We start from the raw sequence: 18,212 nt of genomic DNA, 5'->3' as shown, positions 1-18,212 counted from the left end.
TGAGATGAAGTACATCTCTCCACGGGAATATGCAACCATGCCGTGAATACTCCTCTTGCGGGTGTCACTCCATCCATCCACAATGAGGGAGACTCCGTTCCTCTCCCATTGCCGCTTTGTGTTGTCGGCCGCTTGCTCTACAATGCGCTTCTCCTTGTCGAGCAATGTAGTGCGCAAGCTCTCGGATGAGGGGGGCGTATAGGTTGAGCCATACTCCCCAATCTTCTTAACCATTACCTTGAAGTATTCCAACCTATTCAAGAAAGTAATTTACTAATGAGAAGGAGACTAGGATGATGAAAACATGAATGATGAATTGGCAATGATCAATTGCACTTACCTAGCCGCTTGAAAGGCAATGTGGTCGTGGAAGAAGAAGCGGGCCACCGCCATATCCACCTCCTCCTTCAACTTGGGGTTCCAATTCTCCCCAAGTGTAGATTGTCGCCGTGGGCCACGTAATGATTGAGAGGCCGTGGAGATGGAGGGTGCCGGTGTCGTGGATGGAGTAACATTCCGACTTGATGGCGAAGGTGATGGTGTGCATGATCCCGATCCACCACATGACTCCATGGTAGAGGCTTGAGTTCCTCTCCCCATCGTCGCGGGATCCACGGCCACTCGTGGTGTCCTTCTTGTCGCTTCGACCGCTTCGTAGACGCTAAGCTTGTCAAGAAGTTCCCGTCTCTTCTCGGGCGTGACATTCGTGCAAAACCTCACCTCATGCCCACTCTCATGCAAGAGGTGGGCTCGCACTTTGTCGGCGCCACCCGTTCGCCGGTACGGGCAAAGCTTGCATACCCATGGCCGAGAACCGCCTCCATGAACGGATGTGGTGTAGTTTACCTCCTCCCACCATGTCCATCCCGTTGTCCTTCTACGAGAAGCCCCGGCACGTGAGGAGGATGCCATGGTTGAAGATGGCTTGCCGCTTGACTCTTGAGCCTTGAGGAGTGTGAGAGAGAGAGAGAGAGAGAGAGAGAGAGAGAGCCTAGAGGCTTGGAAGTTGGAAGAGTCAAGACTCAAGAGGCTTGAGGGAGAGGTGAGAGCCTAGGCCCTAGAGCTTGAGCAATGAGCAATGAGCAATGAGCAATGAGCAATGAAGCTTGAGCAATGAAGCTTGAGCAATGAGCAATGAGCAATGAACTTGTGTGTGGCAGCTTGTAGCCTTGTGGGCTCTTATATAGATAGGCAAGAGAGAGAGAGGGCCAAGGCCCAACAGCCATAAACGGCTAGTAGAGCCCAAGCCCAACAGCCATAAACGGCTACAGTGGGGCAGGCACGCGGCACGCAGGCGCAACGGCCAGAAACGGGCCGGCGCAACGGCTATCTGCCGTCCCCCGACAGCCGTCCCCCGTCCCTACGGCGTCCCCTGCGCCGTCCCCGGTTTGAAACGCCAGACAGGGGACGTCCGTCCGTCCCCGTCCGTCCCCGTCCCTGCGCCGTACCGTGACGGCGTCCCCGCGTTCCTAGGCGCCGTCCCCGCCGTCCCCTGTGACTATGGTCAGCTATGCTACCAGGAGGTAGAGACAGAGGAACACTACATTTGCCGATGTACAGTCTATTATGAGATCCGAGGGAGATACCACTGCCCCTTCCGAGAGGGTTTTGGGCCGTTACGCAGGGTCATGGAGTTTGAGGATCGGAGATGCTTGGGATTGTTTCTACTTGAGCTCAGGAGACACAGAGAGACCCTCTTGGCAGACAGGAGGCCGAGCCATGATGTACCTAGACAGAGGACCCTGACAGATTTCTTCGGCACCAGCACCAGCAACCCAGCCCACACACCTCCTGATACCTCCTTCATTGGGCTATCAGGGCACCGACCACGCTCCCAGGTAGTCACCATTGATAGAGCAGTTATCTTATGTCGTGCTCGTCGGCCACGCCCACCAGGATCCCGACCACGGCATCCTCACCATCGCCAGATCAGAGCCATTATTACTCGACATCGGAGCGCCTATATTCTAGACAGCCCCGTGGCGGAGATACTTGATCTAAGGAGAGGGCAACACTTCAATTGATCAGCATACATGGATCTACCTAATATACATTTTTCAGTATTTTCTACTCAGTATCATCTCAGAATCTTACAGTTCTATTCTTATAACTATAGGACAATCAGTTTATTGTACTTTTTAGTCTCATTTAGTTGTTCTCTTTGATGAGACACCAACTTCAGATGTACTCTCAGTTTTGGTCTCATAGGCCACTATGGCCTCTTAGAGACGTTAATATATCATTTCATTTCTCGTCTATACCCACACACACACACACACACGCATATTTGTGTGTGTGTGCGTGTGTATATGTGTGTCATATGGACAAAATCCCATAGCTGTGTTGCCTGTTGGGACGCTCAGTGCTAGTGCTATGTAGTTTAGCGTGTTGGTGCGAAGGGAAGCTCTGGTGTACTGGTTCACGAACCTGTCCAGGGACCGTGTGAAAGATCCTGTCCAGTCTCAGCATGAGTCTCTTCCGTGCATTTGAGTGTGTTGACTCGCCCGCTCGTCTGTGTGTGTGTTACACACAAGTGCGCATCTGTGTGTGCGCGCTGCATAATGTGTGGTGTGTGTGTGGGGGGGGGGGGGTTGTCACCATTTGGCCACCCAATTGGTCCACCTGTGCTTTCTTATTATGTATGTACATTGGACTGGTGTCCATGGCTGTTGTTTATGCCGGGGATTAATGCCACTCATGTGATCCTGTAGACTTGGCTTTCCGTTGGGACTTGTGCCTCTGTGTACATGCCCGGAAATGCTTGGTGGATTGGTGTTCCATTGGGTCTGGTACCTTGTGTACTTGCCTCGAGCACGTCTATTTTGGTATAGTCTCATGAACGGGGATTGTCCATACCAATGCTGCATTGCATAGCATCTTTATGTGCTTGCCTGCAAATGAAATTGCATGTTGTTTTCATGCCTGCATGACCTATGTGTAGTTTCGGGCTAGGGGATGCCCGCCCGTGAACCGTGCGTGTGAAACTGTTTGCTGACATGGTTATGTGGCATGTGATAGGTGGTAAGTATTACCCAATCTAGGCTCAAATAGCCCTTAGAACTTAGCCAATATTTATAAGTGAGTGTGTTCATTAAAGTTTGGGCGCCCAAAAGTCACTTATAAATTATGACCGCTTCCAAGTTCACACTCATTGAAGTCCCGAGGCGGACAAGACTCGATGTCTAGGACCCGATCCTCCCCTTTACTCATAAATGGGCATCTCCCCATGTCCCTTCACCTGATTGGACCCCAATTCACTTACCTATTAAGAGAAAATTCGTATTTGGATGCTTTTCAATTACGGACAACTGTTAGAAGCCGGGGGGGATGTCACCATTTGGCCACCCAATTGGTCCACCCGTGCTTTCTTATTATGTATGTACATTGGACTGGTGTCCATGGCAGTTGTTTATGCCGGGGATTGATGCCACTCATGTGATACTGTAGACTTGGCTTTCCGTTGGGACTTGTGCCTCCGTGTACATGCCCGGAAATGCTTGGTGGATTGGTGTTCCATTGGGTCTGGTACCTTGTGTACTTGCCTTGAGCACGTCTATTTTGGTATAGTCTCATGAACGGGGATTGTCCATACCAATGCTGCATTGCATAGCATCTTTATGTGCTTGCCTGCAAATGAAATTGCATGCTGTTTTCATGCTTGCATGACCTATGTGTAGTTCCGGGCTAGGGGACGCCCGCCCGTGAACCGTGCGTGTGAAACTGTCTGCTGACAGGTGGTAAGTATTACCCAATCTAGGCTCAAATAGCCCTTAGGACTTAGTCAATATTTATAAGTGAGTGCGTTCCCACTTCATTAAAGTTTGGGCGCCCAAAAGTCACTTATAAATTATGACCGCTTCTAAGTTCACACTCACTGAAGTCCCGAAGCGGACAAGACTCAATGTCTAGGACCCGATCCTCCCCTTTACTCATAAATGGGCATCTCCCCATGTCCCTTCACCTGATTGGACCCCAATTCACTTATTAAGAGAAAATTCGTGTTTTCTCTTCATGAAGGTTTTTGGAGGCTGAAAACTCTGTTTTTTCACCATTTCTCTCCATTTCCAAGCCCTCCATAGCCATACCCAACTTGCTAGGGTGTTTTCCAAGCTTCCAAGAGTGTTTCCAAGTGCTAATCACTCTCCTACTCACTCCCAATGACTGAAATTCAGCAAAACAGCTCTCACTTTTTGCTGTAATTTCTGGTCTTTTTGCTGAAAACCCTAATTTTAGCCTTTCTTTCTCAAGTTGAACCATAGGGGAAGCTTTCCCAAGGTTCCCTTCATCCTCTTGAAGACTTCTGTCGCGAAGAAAGACGACAAATCAAAGATCTCAACACTCCAAAGACTTCCATCGCGAAGACTTCCACTGTCATCAACTCTACTTGCTATTGGTAAGCTTTTATGCTTAAATATGGAAGCAAGTAGCAGGAGGGAGGAACCGGATTACAAGATCACATATCCTGTGTAGTGTTCTCTTGTCCTACGTGCTCTCTTGCAGATCGTTGCTACCATGTGTTGGTGGAACAATAGAGAGCAGATGGTAGGGAACATGGGCACTTGAGAGGGTAGTGTGGGTTGCAAGTCTACATCGACAACCACTTGTTTGCAATACTGTATTCATATGCATTGTATGGAAATCTGGTCAGAAATGCCCATGACACTATGTACTTGATTCTCCCAAGATCAATATACTTTATTTGAGGGAGGGGTCGGCCGTTCCGGCTCATTGTGTGTCTCTTGTCAATTCAGGAATCTACTTCTTGTATTTTGAGCAAGTGTCCATCAAATCTTAGTGTATTTAAGTGTATTGATTAGCATTGTGTTCAACCAAGTTACAGGGGGGGGTCGGGGTGTGCAGCGCTGCCCGCCGTCTGCTGCTACTGCAGCACTAGCTGCCCTGCCCCATTCGCTGCTTCTTTAGTGCCAACTACCGTCCGCCTTTCGCTGCCTCTGCAGCGCCAACTTTTGGTCGCCCTTTGCTGCCTTTGCAGCACTGGCCTCTTACTGCTGCTTGCCCGCAACATAGTAGCAGGGGAACCCCGTTTCCCACCATTGGGAACGGTGGAACGCGTTCCCCCATCGCATGGACCAGTGGAACGCTGGAAACGAATGGTGGAACGTTGAGGTGGTCAAAAAAAGGTGGAACGGCAGGGAACGTTGGTCGAACGGGAGATGGAACGGGCGAGGGAACGCTAGCCTGCCGTTCCCCCACGTGGGAACGTGCAGATGACGTGGATTTTTTTAAAAAAAATTGAAGCCCGTAAGCCTTGCACCAGGCGCTTTTCGGAAATTCGCACTTGTCCCGTACGCCTTTCGCCGCCCGTCGCTTTTCGGAGTTCACGCCTGTACCCGCCGCGTTGTTGTCCACGACTCCACGAGTCCACTGCCCGTACAGCAGCTGTTCTGACATTCTGTACTACATAGTACAATCGCCCCAGCCACTGGCAGCCAGGCCCCCAGCCCTTGCACTGTGCAGACTTCCAGTGTACACTGTACACTGTACACACAGTGACTACATTCATCTAAAAGGCAAGGCAGCAAGAAGCTTTTCTCTTTCTTCTCTCTCTCTTTTTTTGTTTGAACTTTGAACTTTTGGTGTTTTAAAAATTACCTATGGTGAATCACAATCTGGACTGCACAGTGCACAGTGCACAGTGCCTCCCCATTAAACAGAAGAAAAAAAAGGACTCATTTCTCTGTAATGGTTAACTTTGAAAGCCTATTCAACTTTTTGCCCGAATTTGCAGACATCATGGCTTACTCAGGTTCAAAGCGATCGGCTTCGAATGCTACTTGGTGGGACGAGGTTGAAAGGCTAGAAAGGTATTCATCTAAGGGAGGTGCAACACGATGGAAATGCAAGCAATGTAACAAAGAGAAGTCAGGAGGAGCAAACCGTGTGAGAGCACATCTATGCCATGTGAACAATGAAAAAGCACAAGTGAACAAATGCCCAGGGACAACACCTGAAATGCGTAGAGAGCTTTTGGCAAAGTACCCAAGTGAAGAGGAGAAAGCATGTGCGCGAAAGAAACCGGCAATTGATGCATCTTACTTCAGTAGACAAGGGGAAGATGTACACTTGAGAGATGGACAACAGTATGGAGGACTTGGGAGCTTTGCATTTTCCCAAGATTCACAGTCTATGGGTGCAAGTTTCGGCAAGCAGCAAACCTTGGGAGCAGCTTGGGATCCCCGCAAGAAAGAGAGGGTAGATGCAGCTGTTGCAAGGTTCTTTTATCATGAATTCAATGTTGCTAGGTCTCCATATTTCATTGAAATGGTCCAGGAGATTGCACGGTATGGCCCAACATACAAGCCTCCTTCATATGAGACCATACGCACCACCTTGTTGCAAAAGGAGAAAGCTGCAATTGAATGTGCTTTAGAGTCTGTGCATGAAAGTTGGGCAAAGAATGGTGTGTCACTTATTGCAGATGGTTGGAGTGACACTCGAAAAAGGTCCATTCATGGCATGGTTTCTTATTCTCGAGGAAGAATGCAATTCATTTCCTCACATGATGCTTCTGGGACTGGAAAAACTGCAGATCAGCTTGTGGAAGAGTGGGCCGAAGGTATTGAGAAAGTTGGACCAGAGAATGTTATTCAGTTCTTAGCTGATGGTGAGGCAACAAATAGAGCAGCTGGTCTTAAGCTTGAAGAGAGGTATCCGCATATCACATTCAGTCCATGCTTTGCTCATTGTTTGAGCAACTTATTGAAGGATGTTGGCAGCTTGCCATGGGTTGATCCACACATTCAAAAAGGCAAGGAGATAATAAGCTTCATTCAAAACCATCAGTTTATTTTGAATGAATTCCGCAAGAGATCGGCCAAAAAGGATCTCTTGAAGTACTCAGAGACACGCTTTGGTTATAACTTTCTCATGATGAAGAGGTTATCCAAAGTGCAATTGCCTTTGAAGCAGTTGGTTGTATGCAATGAGTGGATGGGATGGGCACTTTCTCGCTCAAGAGCCGGCATAGAGGTTGCAAGAACCATACAAGACTTCACATTTTGGGATGAAGTCAATACTATCAACGCTATGATGAAGCCGATCATGCACTTGATGCGGATTGCAGATGGACGGGAGCCATGCATTGGCAAGGTTTATGAGGGGGCTGACCGAATGATCGAGAAAATAGGGGAAATGGGCTTGTCTGATGAGAAATATGCAGAGGTTCGAGAATTATGTGAAGCACGATGGAATGGTTATCATTCTCCTATGCATGCTGCAGCGTATGTCTTGGATCCCGAGTTCCAAGGATGTGGACAAGAGGCCGATGATGAGGTGATGGATGGTTGGGAGACAGTGCTTTCTAGGCAGGTTCGTGATGCAGATAAACGAAGGTTGGTGAAAGACCAACTTGGATTTTATCGCAGCAAGTTGGGAAGGTTTGGATCGGCTGATGCACAGAGAGATAGGTTTAAGATAGGGGCTGCTTTATGGTGGGAGGATTATGGAGCTCGTACACCACAGCTTCAATCATTGGCAGTAAGGATCTTGTCTCAAGGTGCAAGCTCCTCTCCGATTGAGCAACTATGGAGTGTGTTCGGCCATGTTGCATCCAAGAAGAGGAACAAATTTGGGACAAAACAAGTCAATGACTTGATTTTTGTTAAGTGCTAATTTGCGCTTGCTTGGTGATATGGCATCTCCCAAACCAGAGAAGTTTATATTGCTTGATGAGGAGTCCTCGGATAATGAGGAGACACATGGACTTGCAGATCCTGGTCAGGATGGGATTGAAGATTTGGATGCTGCAGATGTTGGTCTTGATGATATGGCTTTCTTGGATGACATAGATGATAGTCTCCTTGATGGCATCACTGGCAGTAGCCATGCATGATATCTCCTTACTATTTGCAATGTGCATGTCACCTTGAGGCTTGGACTTTGGACTTGGATTGTTTCTTTTATCTAGGCTGTGCCATGTGGGCCACATTTTGTGCTTTTTGTCACTTATGTCATGTATGATGTGGGCTAATTTATTTTGACTTGTGAGATCTATTCAGTGTTAGTATCTAGCCATGCAAATTATGGTGCACTAGACTTTAGTGTGTCTCTGATTTGGTTATATAAATGAGCATTGTATGTTAAGATTTATCGTCATTTCTAGGAATTATCTAGGTCGTTCCCTGTTTCCATCCCCCCTCGTTCCCGTTCCCCCTTTTTCTCGTTCCCGTTCCCCTGGTGGTGCTTTCGTTCCGTTCCCGTTCCCGTTCCGTTGCTACTATGGCCCGCAATCTGCCGCCTGACGACTCCTCCAGTACTTCCACTTTTTCAGTGCTGTTTTTTCCTCTTCCTAGCTTCTGTCCTTCAATCCTCTTCTCTTTACAACCCATTTCTGAGTGTGTGCGTGTTTGTGTGTGTGTAAGGGTCTATGTACAGTGAACTGTTTTGTATCTCTTCACTGCGTGGTTCAGCATGTCTTCTTCCGACCAGCTGGCTTCGGATCAGTATGTCAATATCAAGGTCTATCATCATGCTCACAAGAATGATGAGCATAGGGACAAGGTTCTTTGTACTGAGCTTGGCAAATCTCTCCAGGAGCTTTCTCCTTCAAATCTCTCAAGGAGCTTTCTCCTAACGAACGTCTCATTCATGATATGCTAATTGATGATGTTGTGGATAGTAAAAAAGAATGGCAATTGCCGGATCCTAATTTCAGGTTTGATATTCCTCTCTCTTCGGTGGTCTCACCACTGAAGAAGTTATCCGAAAATGATGCAGTGGTCTTCTTTCTGAGCAAGATGCCTCTTGCAAATGGCGTGGCACAATGGATAAAATCAGAATTGGAGGGGAATGTAGTTGATGGTGTGTATTGGGTTGCCAGAGGATTTTATGAGGTTCTTTTTAAAGAACCGAAACACAGAGTAGCTTTGCTGGAAAAATTGCCTCTCATGTTTTGCTCTAAGTTGGTTCATGTATTGCCGTGGTCAGCGAACAAGGATTATGAAAGTGTTATTAGCATAAATGCCCAGTGTGGGTCACAGTGAAGTATTTCCCATAACATTTCCGTGAACATTTGCCTATGTATTGGGTAAGGTTATTTGTCCTCCTCGGTCTGCTGAAGATGGAAATCGTTTCATGATTCTCTGGGATACAGCTAGACCTGTTGTTCCCTCGGTCCCTATTGGAATAAAATGTAATGATGACAGGCAACTTGAGATTGGCCGTCGGAACTATGAGCTTATTTGGGGTACTCCTGCTGGTGCACAGCAGGGCACGGCTCTAAATGGCAGGGTCGATGATGCCAAGGCCCCCTCTGTGTCACGGCTGATTAATCACTCTCTAGGTCACCTTGGCCGCTCGGACATGCCTCTTATTGCTGTCGGCCCACAAAAAATTGCGGCTCAACCGTTGCACCTGACCAGTGCAGGCCCAAGAGAAGGCCCAACAAGAAGTAATATACCACATGGTGGCAAGGACTTGGTTCGCCACCACCACTCGGCCTGCTAAGGAAAGCCTCATAGAACTCTAGTACAAAAGCTTCTTCCGAAGCTCAGAAGAAGAGGGGCTATCTGCTGCTTTGGGGAGATATCGATGCCCACTTGGCATCCAAGATAGCGGACTGGAGTGCCCCTCGGGATCCACTAGAAAGCCGGAACTGGACGCCAAGTCAAGGCGGGCGTAGTCCAAGACCAAGGGCATGCATTCTAACAATTTGGATGAGGCAAGTACATCTCCAAATTGGCGTTTTCCATTAGCGCACAGAGGAGGACAATAAGCATTAGTTCAAGCATAGCATTCATAGTCTAGATCTACATTGGATCTATGACAATCATTGTAATTACTCATTCATTCAGTAATATATAGTAGGAGAAGGTTAGGTAAAGAGTCTCTCTTCTCCTTCTCTCTACTTCTCTATGTCATGAACATGTGATTAGCATTAATCTTTATTGCTTTGCGTTAACCATCATTAAGCATGCGTTCGCATAGTAACCATGTTATAGGCAAAGTTTGTCGAATCTTCATTAGCTTTCAAGTTGGCAAGTCTCTTCCAACACTCTTCGATGTAGTGTCCCAGCTTGTGGCAATAATGACACTTCCCTTTCGTTTTCTTGGTGTCATCCTAGGACAAACCCACTTTGTCTTTGCAACTGGAGTAGAAGGCTTGGTCCCCTCTATTGGCATTACCTCTAGATCTGTTCTTCCTTGTCTGCTCCTCGTGTAGATAGCAAGAAAAAACCTTTGACATAAATGAATGTTGCAGCAGGAGCCCTAAATTGTTTACCTGCAGACCAGTGGGTATGCCCTGTTGTTGATGGTGCTGCATGGCTCAGCCGCCCAAATGGTGGCTGTGATAGAGCGAGCACGGGCGGAGATGCCTACTTAAAAACAACCTAGTGTGATTTCCCTTAGATCAATGGTTAGCTTTAGCTAATTCCAATCAGCCACATTTGTAAGAGGACTGAGCTTCTACTTTGAAACAATTTTTTCCCATAGTGCAATGGTTTGAGCTAGTTCCAATCAGCTATGTTTGAAAGAGGAGTGACAGCTGAACTTCTACTTTGAAACAACTTACTATGATTTCCCTTAGATCGTTTTTTGGGCATGCTCTTACTTACCTTGAGGAGCATGGGATGTAGCATTTTCAGTCCCTTGGTTCCTGGCTATTCTTCTTTCGAATTCTGGCGGAGGATTTGTGAGAGCATGTTGTCTAGCCTTGGGGAGCTTGTAACCACATCCTTATTATCTAGCCCCTTCTTCCCTCCTCTATCTCTGTGAGTGGCATTCCTTCTTATCGAGACATCTGTCATTGGGTTTGGATATGAATTGTGGTATTCATCATTGGCCCAAAGTAAAGGCTTTTTCTCACCAAAGAGGTTGTAGTGGAGCCTGGTTGAGCCGATTATATGGTGGTGTCTTGGTGTTTCTCTTGCCCATGCAAGGCCTTGCCCATCACCTAGGCCTTGAAGTCCAAGAAAATGGGGCTGACCAACCATGCCTTAAAGCTCTCAATTGAAGCCTCAAATCTGTCCTGAAATTGGTGTAAACTGCCGCCCTCTACATCCTTCTAGTGTGCCTTGCATGAGTACCCCCTATGCAGCCTTTCTTGCCTAAGTGTCTGCCCATATACTATGCTATATTTTCCTTGCTATTGAGGCTTCCAATCAAGTGATTAGAGTGCCCCAATTCAGTCCCCAAAGCTTTAGAAAAATCATAGTTTTACCCCTTTTCTAATCTTAGACTTCCAAGCGGAAGATCATTGTTATCAAAACTCACAGCTGGCAATGTTTAAACCCGGTTCTCATGTTTTTTTCTGGGAGGAGCTGCTGCCATTTTCATTGAGACATTTGCATTTTAACTTGCCAGACAACCCTTTGAAACCCCATTGACAGCAACCTTGGTTGGCAAGTAGGGAAATTCCTCACTGCTGCATCACATTAAGCTTGGCTTTATGAAAATAATGCCTTGCCTAATTGTCAATGGAAAAATTGTGAGCACCATCATAAGTGCAGCTGTGCCATTCCACTGTGGTGTACCTTCAATTAACATGTTCTTGTGTTTTAACCTTGCACATTCATCAACTTGATTTTTCTCATGCACGTGAGCCTATCTGAACACAACTAACTGCGTGATATGGCATGGGGTTCTGTTTTCATTTTTTATTTTTGTCATCTTGAAACTTGTTGGGGGTTGCTATTTTGATTCTGTTGGAACCTTTTGATAACTATATGGAGGATGCCTTGTGGTGTATTTGACTCTGGTAGAACTGTCCCTTGGTATGAGTGCACTGAAGCCTAGGAAATGATGGTGGTCTGATCTCTTTATCTGTTCTAACCACTGTCAGCTCTTCTCTGCTTCTTGTTTGGGGCTCAGCAGCACTAGCTTCGACACCCATGTTCATTGCTCCAAAGCAGAATTGTAAAAGTATGTGCCAGGTCATGCCTTGGGCCAGTAAGGATGTGGCCACACAGGGAGGCATATGAAAAGTTTGAACAACCTTGCCTTCGGGCTCCACAGGTATGGTGTGGGATTGCACAGCTCATTGCTCTCAAGGTGCCCTGGCAGCAGTAGCACTATCAGTTCAAATACCTCTTCTGTTTAGAAGTTAATATTAAAACTTGTTTTCAATATCTGCACACAAACCAATTCTCCTCTGCTATGAGAGATTGTGTATGTGGTACTAGCCTTACCTTTTTTGGTGGAGGGGGGTAGCGACTCAGTAGCAGAGTCTAGAAAAGTTGTGTTATCACCAACTCTACTGCTGCTTACTAAACCACATTCATCAATTTAAATCTATGTAATTATTGTGAAAATGGCTATGCATAGAGCTTTGTTCAGTAATTAAATCTATGTAATTATTGTGAAAATGGCTATGCATAGAGCTTTGTTCAGAGAAGTAGAAACAGCAAGCCTAATTCATGCAGGAAGTGGTACAACAGCTTTCCACCAGTAAGGGTTATTCAAGAAATGGCAATGATGTTTTTCCGCCAGCGAGGGCTCTTCCCCTTTTCCTTTTTCCCTCTTAAAACCGCTCTTAAAAACGCTGTAAAGCCACATCTGGTTTTAATTGGCTGCTATCTAATGCACATCCCTTGATTATGACGCGTCATTCTATGCGTGTTGCATAATATCCTATTTCAGCTAAAACAATGGAATTTGGATACGTAGTCCACATGTTAAGTTGGAGTGACGTACTTGACAATTGTGTCCTGAAGATGTGAATACCTTCATTCCATACCCTTTCAGAGCATCTGACAGAGAAATGTGGAAGCGATTTCTGTGTTTATATGGTAGTGTAGACCCCGTTTTGGGGTTGTTTTATTCCATGATGCAATGCAATGAGGTTTTCCAGGACTTGAAAGCAATGGTCAATGCAGCTGGTGATCGACCTGTCATAGTTGTAAATCCACGGTTGAAGGTAACTAATTTTTCCAGTAAGTTAGCAGGAGCCTATTTACAAGAAAGAAGGCGCTTCATTACTTTTGGTTTGTGGGTGGGAATATGTAGTAACTTGTTTCAAACATAGAGTCTTTGTATTTGCAGGACTTGCCAAGTGCAGCAGGTGTCATGCAAGTAAGATTGCCATACTTTTCTTGCATCTTCAGTGCTTGTGTAATACATTTTTCCTGACATATTTAGTCTCAAGCTAACAAGAAAAGCATTCTTCACTTTGCATGAGTTGTTTCCCGGGTCGGATGTGCATCACAATATACACTTGCATGTTGTGGGGATATAAAATTGAACATAGTAAATACTACTTTCATAGAAGACAAATCTTCTTTTGAAATGATTGTGAAATTGAAAGAAGAATTTGTGCATTTACCTCCAGGTTAGCGGTAAGTCAAATTAGGATAATTACCATTTGGAGGGTACTTTACTGGGTTTCAAGACTAGTATAGTACTCCTAATGAGACTTCTTACTGTGAAGGCAGCTTATAAAGAGGTATTCTAAGAGGGAGACAGCATAAAGAGAGGTATTCATTGGGAGCACTATTTTTAGATCTCCTGGTATGCGCACAAGTTGTCGCAATTTTCCATGAAGTACAAGCTTTCAAAATGCCATACTCTTAGGAAGAGACCTTGATGTGCTGGAAAATCTTATTCTTTTCAAAGGGAAACTGTGGAATCAGATATTTGTGAGGCAATCTGTTGAAAAACTAGTGTGTTTACACCTCTCCAAGTCTTTGTTGCTGCCATTAGTGAATTTCCAGGTAGACTGCATGGACACAAGTTAGGATTCTTGGATATGTTGCAGCTGTTTTATTGATGTTCTGACTCTGTGTAGTTAAAGACATTGTAAAAAAGAGGAGTCTCAACCCTTTTATTAGATGAAAAAGAGCTCTGAGTCTTCATCCATTCTATCTTTCCTAAAGGCCAATATTATGTGACTGCTTAAACAGTCATCATTTTTGGCATTTAATTTCACTATACCGTTTGTGGATTTTATGTACAATTTCCTGGCAGATTCGAGGACGGGAAAAAAGAATGGAATTTGCAGCATCGTTCTTTGTTTGTTACAGCTTTCGACTGCTATACACATCTGGGACACAGTATCCCATTTTGGGTGCATTGAGGTAGGCCATACATTTTACAAACATAGTCATGATGTTATTTTTCTTGAGCATAAGATCTGGATCTAGATGTAATGTGTTCATTCTTGTGCCTGTTATCAGTTTGGTTGAGTAGGGCCATTGGTAGCCCCCCCTTGGTTGCATAAATCCATATGTGCATGAATAGGTCCTCTGTTGGTCGTTAAATGTTCTTATAGTTAGAAACACAAGTTTAAATTCCATCATACCACCCAAGTTTAAATGGAACTCATGGAGGGGCCACACTAGAGTGGCATTTGAGAACTCACAAATCCCAACATAAGTAGTTGAGTCGAAAACTTTCATTAGCTTGGCCTACCTTCGAAGTTGGCATGCCATTTTTTAGAAGCAAAAAACAGTTCTATGTGGGAATCTATGATACTCAGCAAAAAGGTGTTTGGCAGAATTAAACAGCTACCTGTTCCTTGATGTTAGAAGTGGGAGACCCAAAAATTTTGAAGGTTCATAGGTGGAAATAAATGTTGACTGCTGGTACATAAGTAAAATATCATGTCTCCAGTAATGCAGCATGTGAGACTTCCTTAATTATCTCTTCACAAGAAAAAGCTAATTGGAGCTCAACACATTAGTTTACATTCTCATGCAAGTCAGGCTATTTCCCCATTGACCAAACCAAAACTTCTTAATTAATCTTGTGTGTGTGTGTGTGTGTGTGTGTGTGTGTGTGTGTGTGTGTTTTCGTTCCAATCTTCACCAGTCCTTACATGACTACCGACAGCTGGAGGCTATTGGCATCCCACAGTTTGAAGTCTTCTTCTACTATTTTTAGTTTTTTTCTTTGGATGACTTCTCTCTGAAGTACATCCTCCCCATGTATATTCTTTCTGGGTATTAGAGTACTGGTTTTTACCCAAAAAAAAAGTATGTATGTATGTATGTATTGTATACATATATATAAATATATGTGCTTTTTTTTTTTGTGAAACCACTGCATCCCTTTAACCCAAAGTTATCCTAACTCTCGGTTAAGACTGGGCGCAAGGCCCAACAAGGGATGTAACACCACTTATAACATATACCTAACTTATATAGGTTTTTCCAATAAAAGCTATACTTATGGATTATTAAAGTCACTTATAAACCTTAGCCCTTATAATCAGCCTGTTTTTACTAATCTTTTGGGGCCCCTAACCAACAAATTAGTGAGTCTCAAGTACATAACAATGGGGCATAAGATTTTCCTTGACTCTATAATGTAAATGTTTTCAAGACAACAGGGCTGTAAAGGATTCCAATATCCATTCCTAAATGCACATCAGCTTCTAAAATTGCTGGTCAATTTGTCGGTGAGAAAAGTTAGGGGTTGTTTTCAAACATTAGCAGTTATGTTCCATGATGGGTTAGATACAATCAGTTGTTCTAGGATGATAGCTCTTGCAATTCTCATCCAGTGAAGTTATGATAAATATTCCTATTTTGGATGATAATATTGCACGCAGAAAGGCATATCCTTCGCAGCATGAACTTTACAAAAGGATTGATTTGGAATCTGGCAAGGAGAAGTACTTGCTTCTTGGAACTTTCAATGAAGAGCCCAATGGGGAAGACATTGCTGAGGTTTTTGATGGCCGTGATCCGTAAGTTTTTCTGGTTTACCTCCTTTGTTGTTATCCTTCAAATTTTTTTTAGGTATGTTAGAACCTGTGAGTTTATTATCCAGGGAGGAAATGAAGGAAAATGGTTTAAGGAACCCAGTCTTTTATTGCAATCTTGAATTCGAACTTGAAGGATAAATCGGGATTATGAATTTCAAGTCTTAACGTTGTTTCTTATTTTTGGTCATAGTCTATCTTCTAAAATTTCCTTGTGCAGACTTTCTTCCCCCCTCGAGGGTATTTTTTCAGTGATTTTATTTGAAGTGCCTGTAAAGTCAAGTTTGTTGCATCCTAATGCTTAGTAGTTTCCTGGATTCCATGATGTCTCCTCATTTTATTGAAAGCTCTTGTTTATCAACGAGAAAAATGATACCCTTTGCACCATAAGCTGGGTGTGGCCTCATGCTCAACAGGGGGGTTGCCAAATTTGCTGCTTGGGTGCACAATTCATTTGCTCTGTTAAGCTTGTTCCAAAAGCCCAGACTGCTATCGTGTGCTACTCCATTATTTTCATGTTTTGCTGGTTGAAAAAAAAATTGTATACATATCACTTGACAAGTAAATACCAACACATTTCAAAAACAGGATGCACAACCTTTTTGGTGTGTTATGCCTCTTATCTCTAGTCTCTCTGTGCCAATTTGAAATTTCACTTTGATCTTGTGTATGGTATTGTAATGTGATATTTGCATCCTTGTGAATTTAGTGCCCATTTCAAGAATCAAGTAGAGAAATAATCTTATTGGGAAATTCTATGACAGGTTGTCTGTCTACGTATTACATTTCATAGACAGCTGTAGTCTTTTCAAATAATTTCTCTTTCTGTAACACGCACATGCACACGCACACAAGCACACTTTTTGGCAATCAGAAAGGAGGAGGCAATGTATTTCTATCTTTATTGAAGAACGTATTCTAGCTTTGAGTTTCTGATTCTTTTTCTTGTCATTTTTTAAAACAGGAGAAAGAAATCTGCCCAAGCTGGCATATGGTAACTTCATCCCTGTCCCATGTATTTTAATTTTAGCATTTGCTCAACATCATCCTCCTCTAAATTAGTTTTGTATTTCGATGTGGATGTCTGCATAATATAGGAATGGGAATTTTTGTTGGCACCTAAATAGATAGTTTGAAGTAGCACAACTTTTTCTTTTTCTTTTTTTCCAAAAAGAGGTTTTTCTATTAGCCTGCCTAGAAGGCAGAATACAAAACACTGCAACAACAGTAACAGAAAACATCAGAGGCACTATGTTAAAGTAGCGTAACTTTACCATAGCGACCCCTACAAATGGTTATATTTACCTTCGCTCCTTCATACTTTGCTGTTCGGTGGTTAGTCTGTGCTTTCAGGCAGTCTTTGGCTTCTTTTCTGTTGGAGGACTCCATGGCAGCCGCTCCATCCACCCTGTCAGATGCTGCTCTCAGCTGTCAACTTTACAGTGTAGATCTCTAGGTCCTTGCACCTCTGTGTTCCCTCGGAGCCAAAAACTTGGTTTACATATTCGTTGGTAGTAGACTATCCCTGCCATAGATCCACCCTAATCTGCGAGCGGGGGTGCATCATGGATGTCCATTTTTTGGCAATGGATATATTCAGATTGAGATTAATTTGTCCACCCTAGCAGAAGAGACCCTGTCGTCAAGCCGGTTGTTGTATGGAGTTCCTAGGTAGTTGTATGGAGTTCCTAGCGATGCCTTATCCGGATCAAACACCAGCGTTGTGATGTAGTTGTCCCCATTGTAGATGTCCATGGGATCTTATAGTGAGATTGACCCTTGAAACACTAGCATTGTGATGTAACTGTCCCCATTGTAGATGTCCATGGAATATTGACCCTTGAAACACCAGCATTGTGATGTAACTATCCCCATCAACTCATGCACCTGCTTGTTTATGATTTCCAAGCTAAACAGCAACAGAGGCACTTCTAGTGATATGTTCTGATATAAGGCCATGAGGCCGGGTGCATGCCTTAACCAATTTCAGATGCTTTGCTGGAAGTGGTTTTGGTGAATGAGCTCCGGGCTTACTTTGAGTTGATTGGAATCTCGTGAAGGCTCGCCAACTGGTGGTCTTTAATGAGGTTATGCAGACAGGTGTTCTTCCTTGCCAAGTTGATTAGTTGTTGGTAAAGCCTCACCTCCTCAGCCTCATTCAAATGGGTGTGTGGGTAAATAAACAAAATGGGCTAACCTTTCTATCACCCAATGTGTGGTAGATTGGTTAGCTCATGGAGTTGTTATTCAACACGTCTTGTGTTTGAATCTCACTCCTGTCGGATAGATCATATTATGCTCTTGGGATTGTTCCTACGACGTTAAAAGAGCTTCTTCTTCTTCTTCTTCATGACACGCAAACGGGCTTTATCGAGGATGAATGTATCCTTGATTAAGTCTTTACCTTTTGGGAGGTGACAATCTCGACACAGAGTCAACATGAGGATCTTGCGGCTCTTCTCCTCGACTTCAAGAAGGCCTATGGTAAAGTCGACGGGGCCTTTGGTGCCGTGTATTTGGGGGTCTCTTGTTGGTTATTGACAGCTAGCTTCTC

At 44.4% G+C, this 18,212-nt stretch overlaps 1 protein-coding gene across 2 annotated transcripts in view; it reads left to right on the top strand.

Annotated features, from left to right (window-relative positions):
* Positions 1-18,212, top strand: part of LOC147630642 (adenylate kinase family protein) — a 140,407-nt gene that overhangs the window by 121,694 nt on the left and 501 nt on the right. Inside the window, exons 14-19 of one of the 2 annotated variants that reach the window (XM_086810571.1) lie at positions 12,809-12,874; positions 13,000-13,029; positions 13,921-14,030; positions 15,506-15,643; positions 15,879-15,936; positions 16,623-16,652. In XM_086810571.1, the coding sequence (XP_086666697.1) occupies positions 12,809-12,874; positions 13,000-13,029; positions 13,921-14,030; positions 15,506-15,643; positions 15,879-15,936; positions 16,623-16,652 (432 nt within the window). The remainder of the gene's footprint in view (positions 1-12,808; positions 12,875-12,999; positions 13,030-13,920; positions 14,031-15,505; positions 15,644-15,878; positions 15,937-16,622; positions 16,653-18,212) is intronic. The other variant, XM_086810572.1, reaches the window with a different exon arrangement.

The sequence above is a fragment of the Cibotium barometz genome, chromosome 16 (genome assembly GCF_041138505.1).
Source record: "Cibotium barometz isolate CiBa-2024 chromosome 16, ASM4113850v1, whole genome shotgun sequence".
NCBI lineage: Eukaryota > Viridiplantae > Streptophyta > Polypodiopsida > Cyatheales > Cibotiaceae > Cibotium > Cibotium barometz.
Note: the sequence above shows the minus strand (reverse complement) of the source record. Positions and strands in the feature narration are given on the sequence as shown.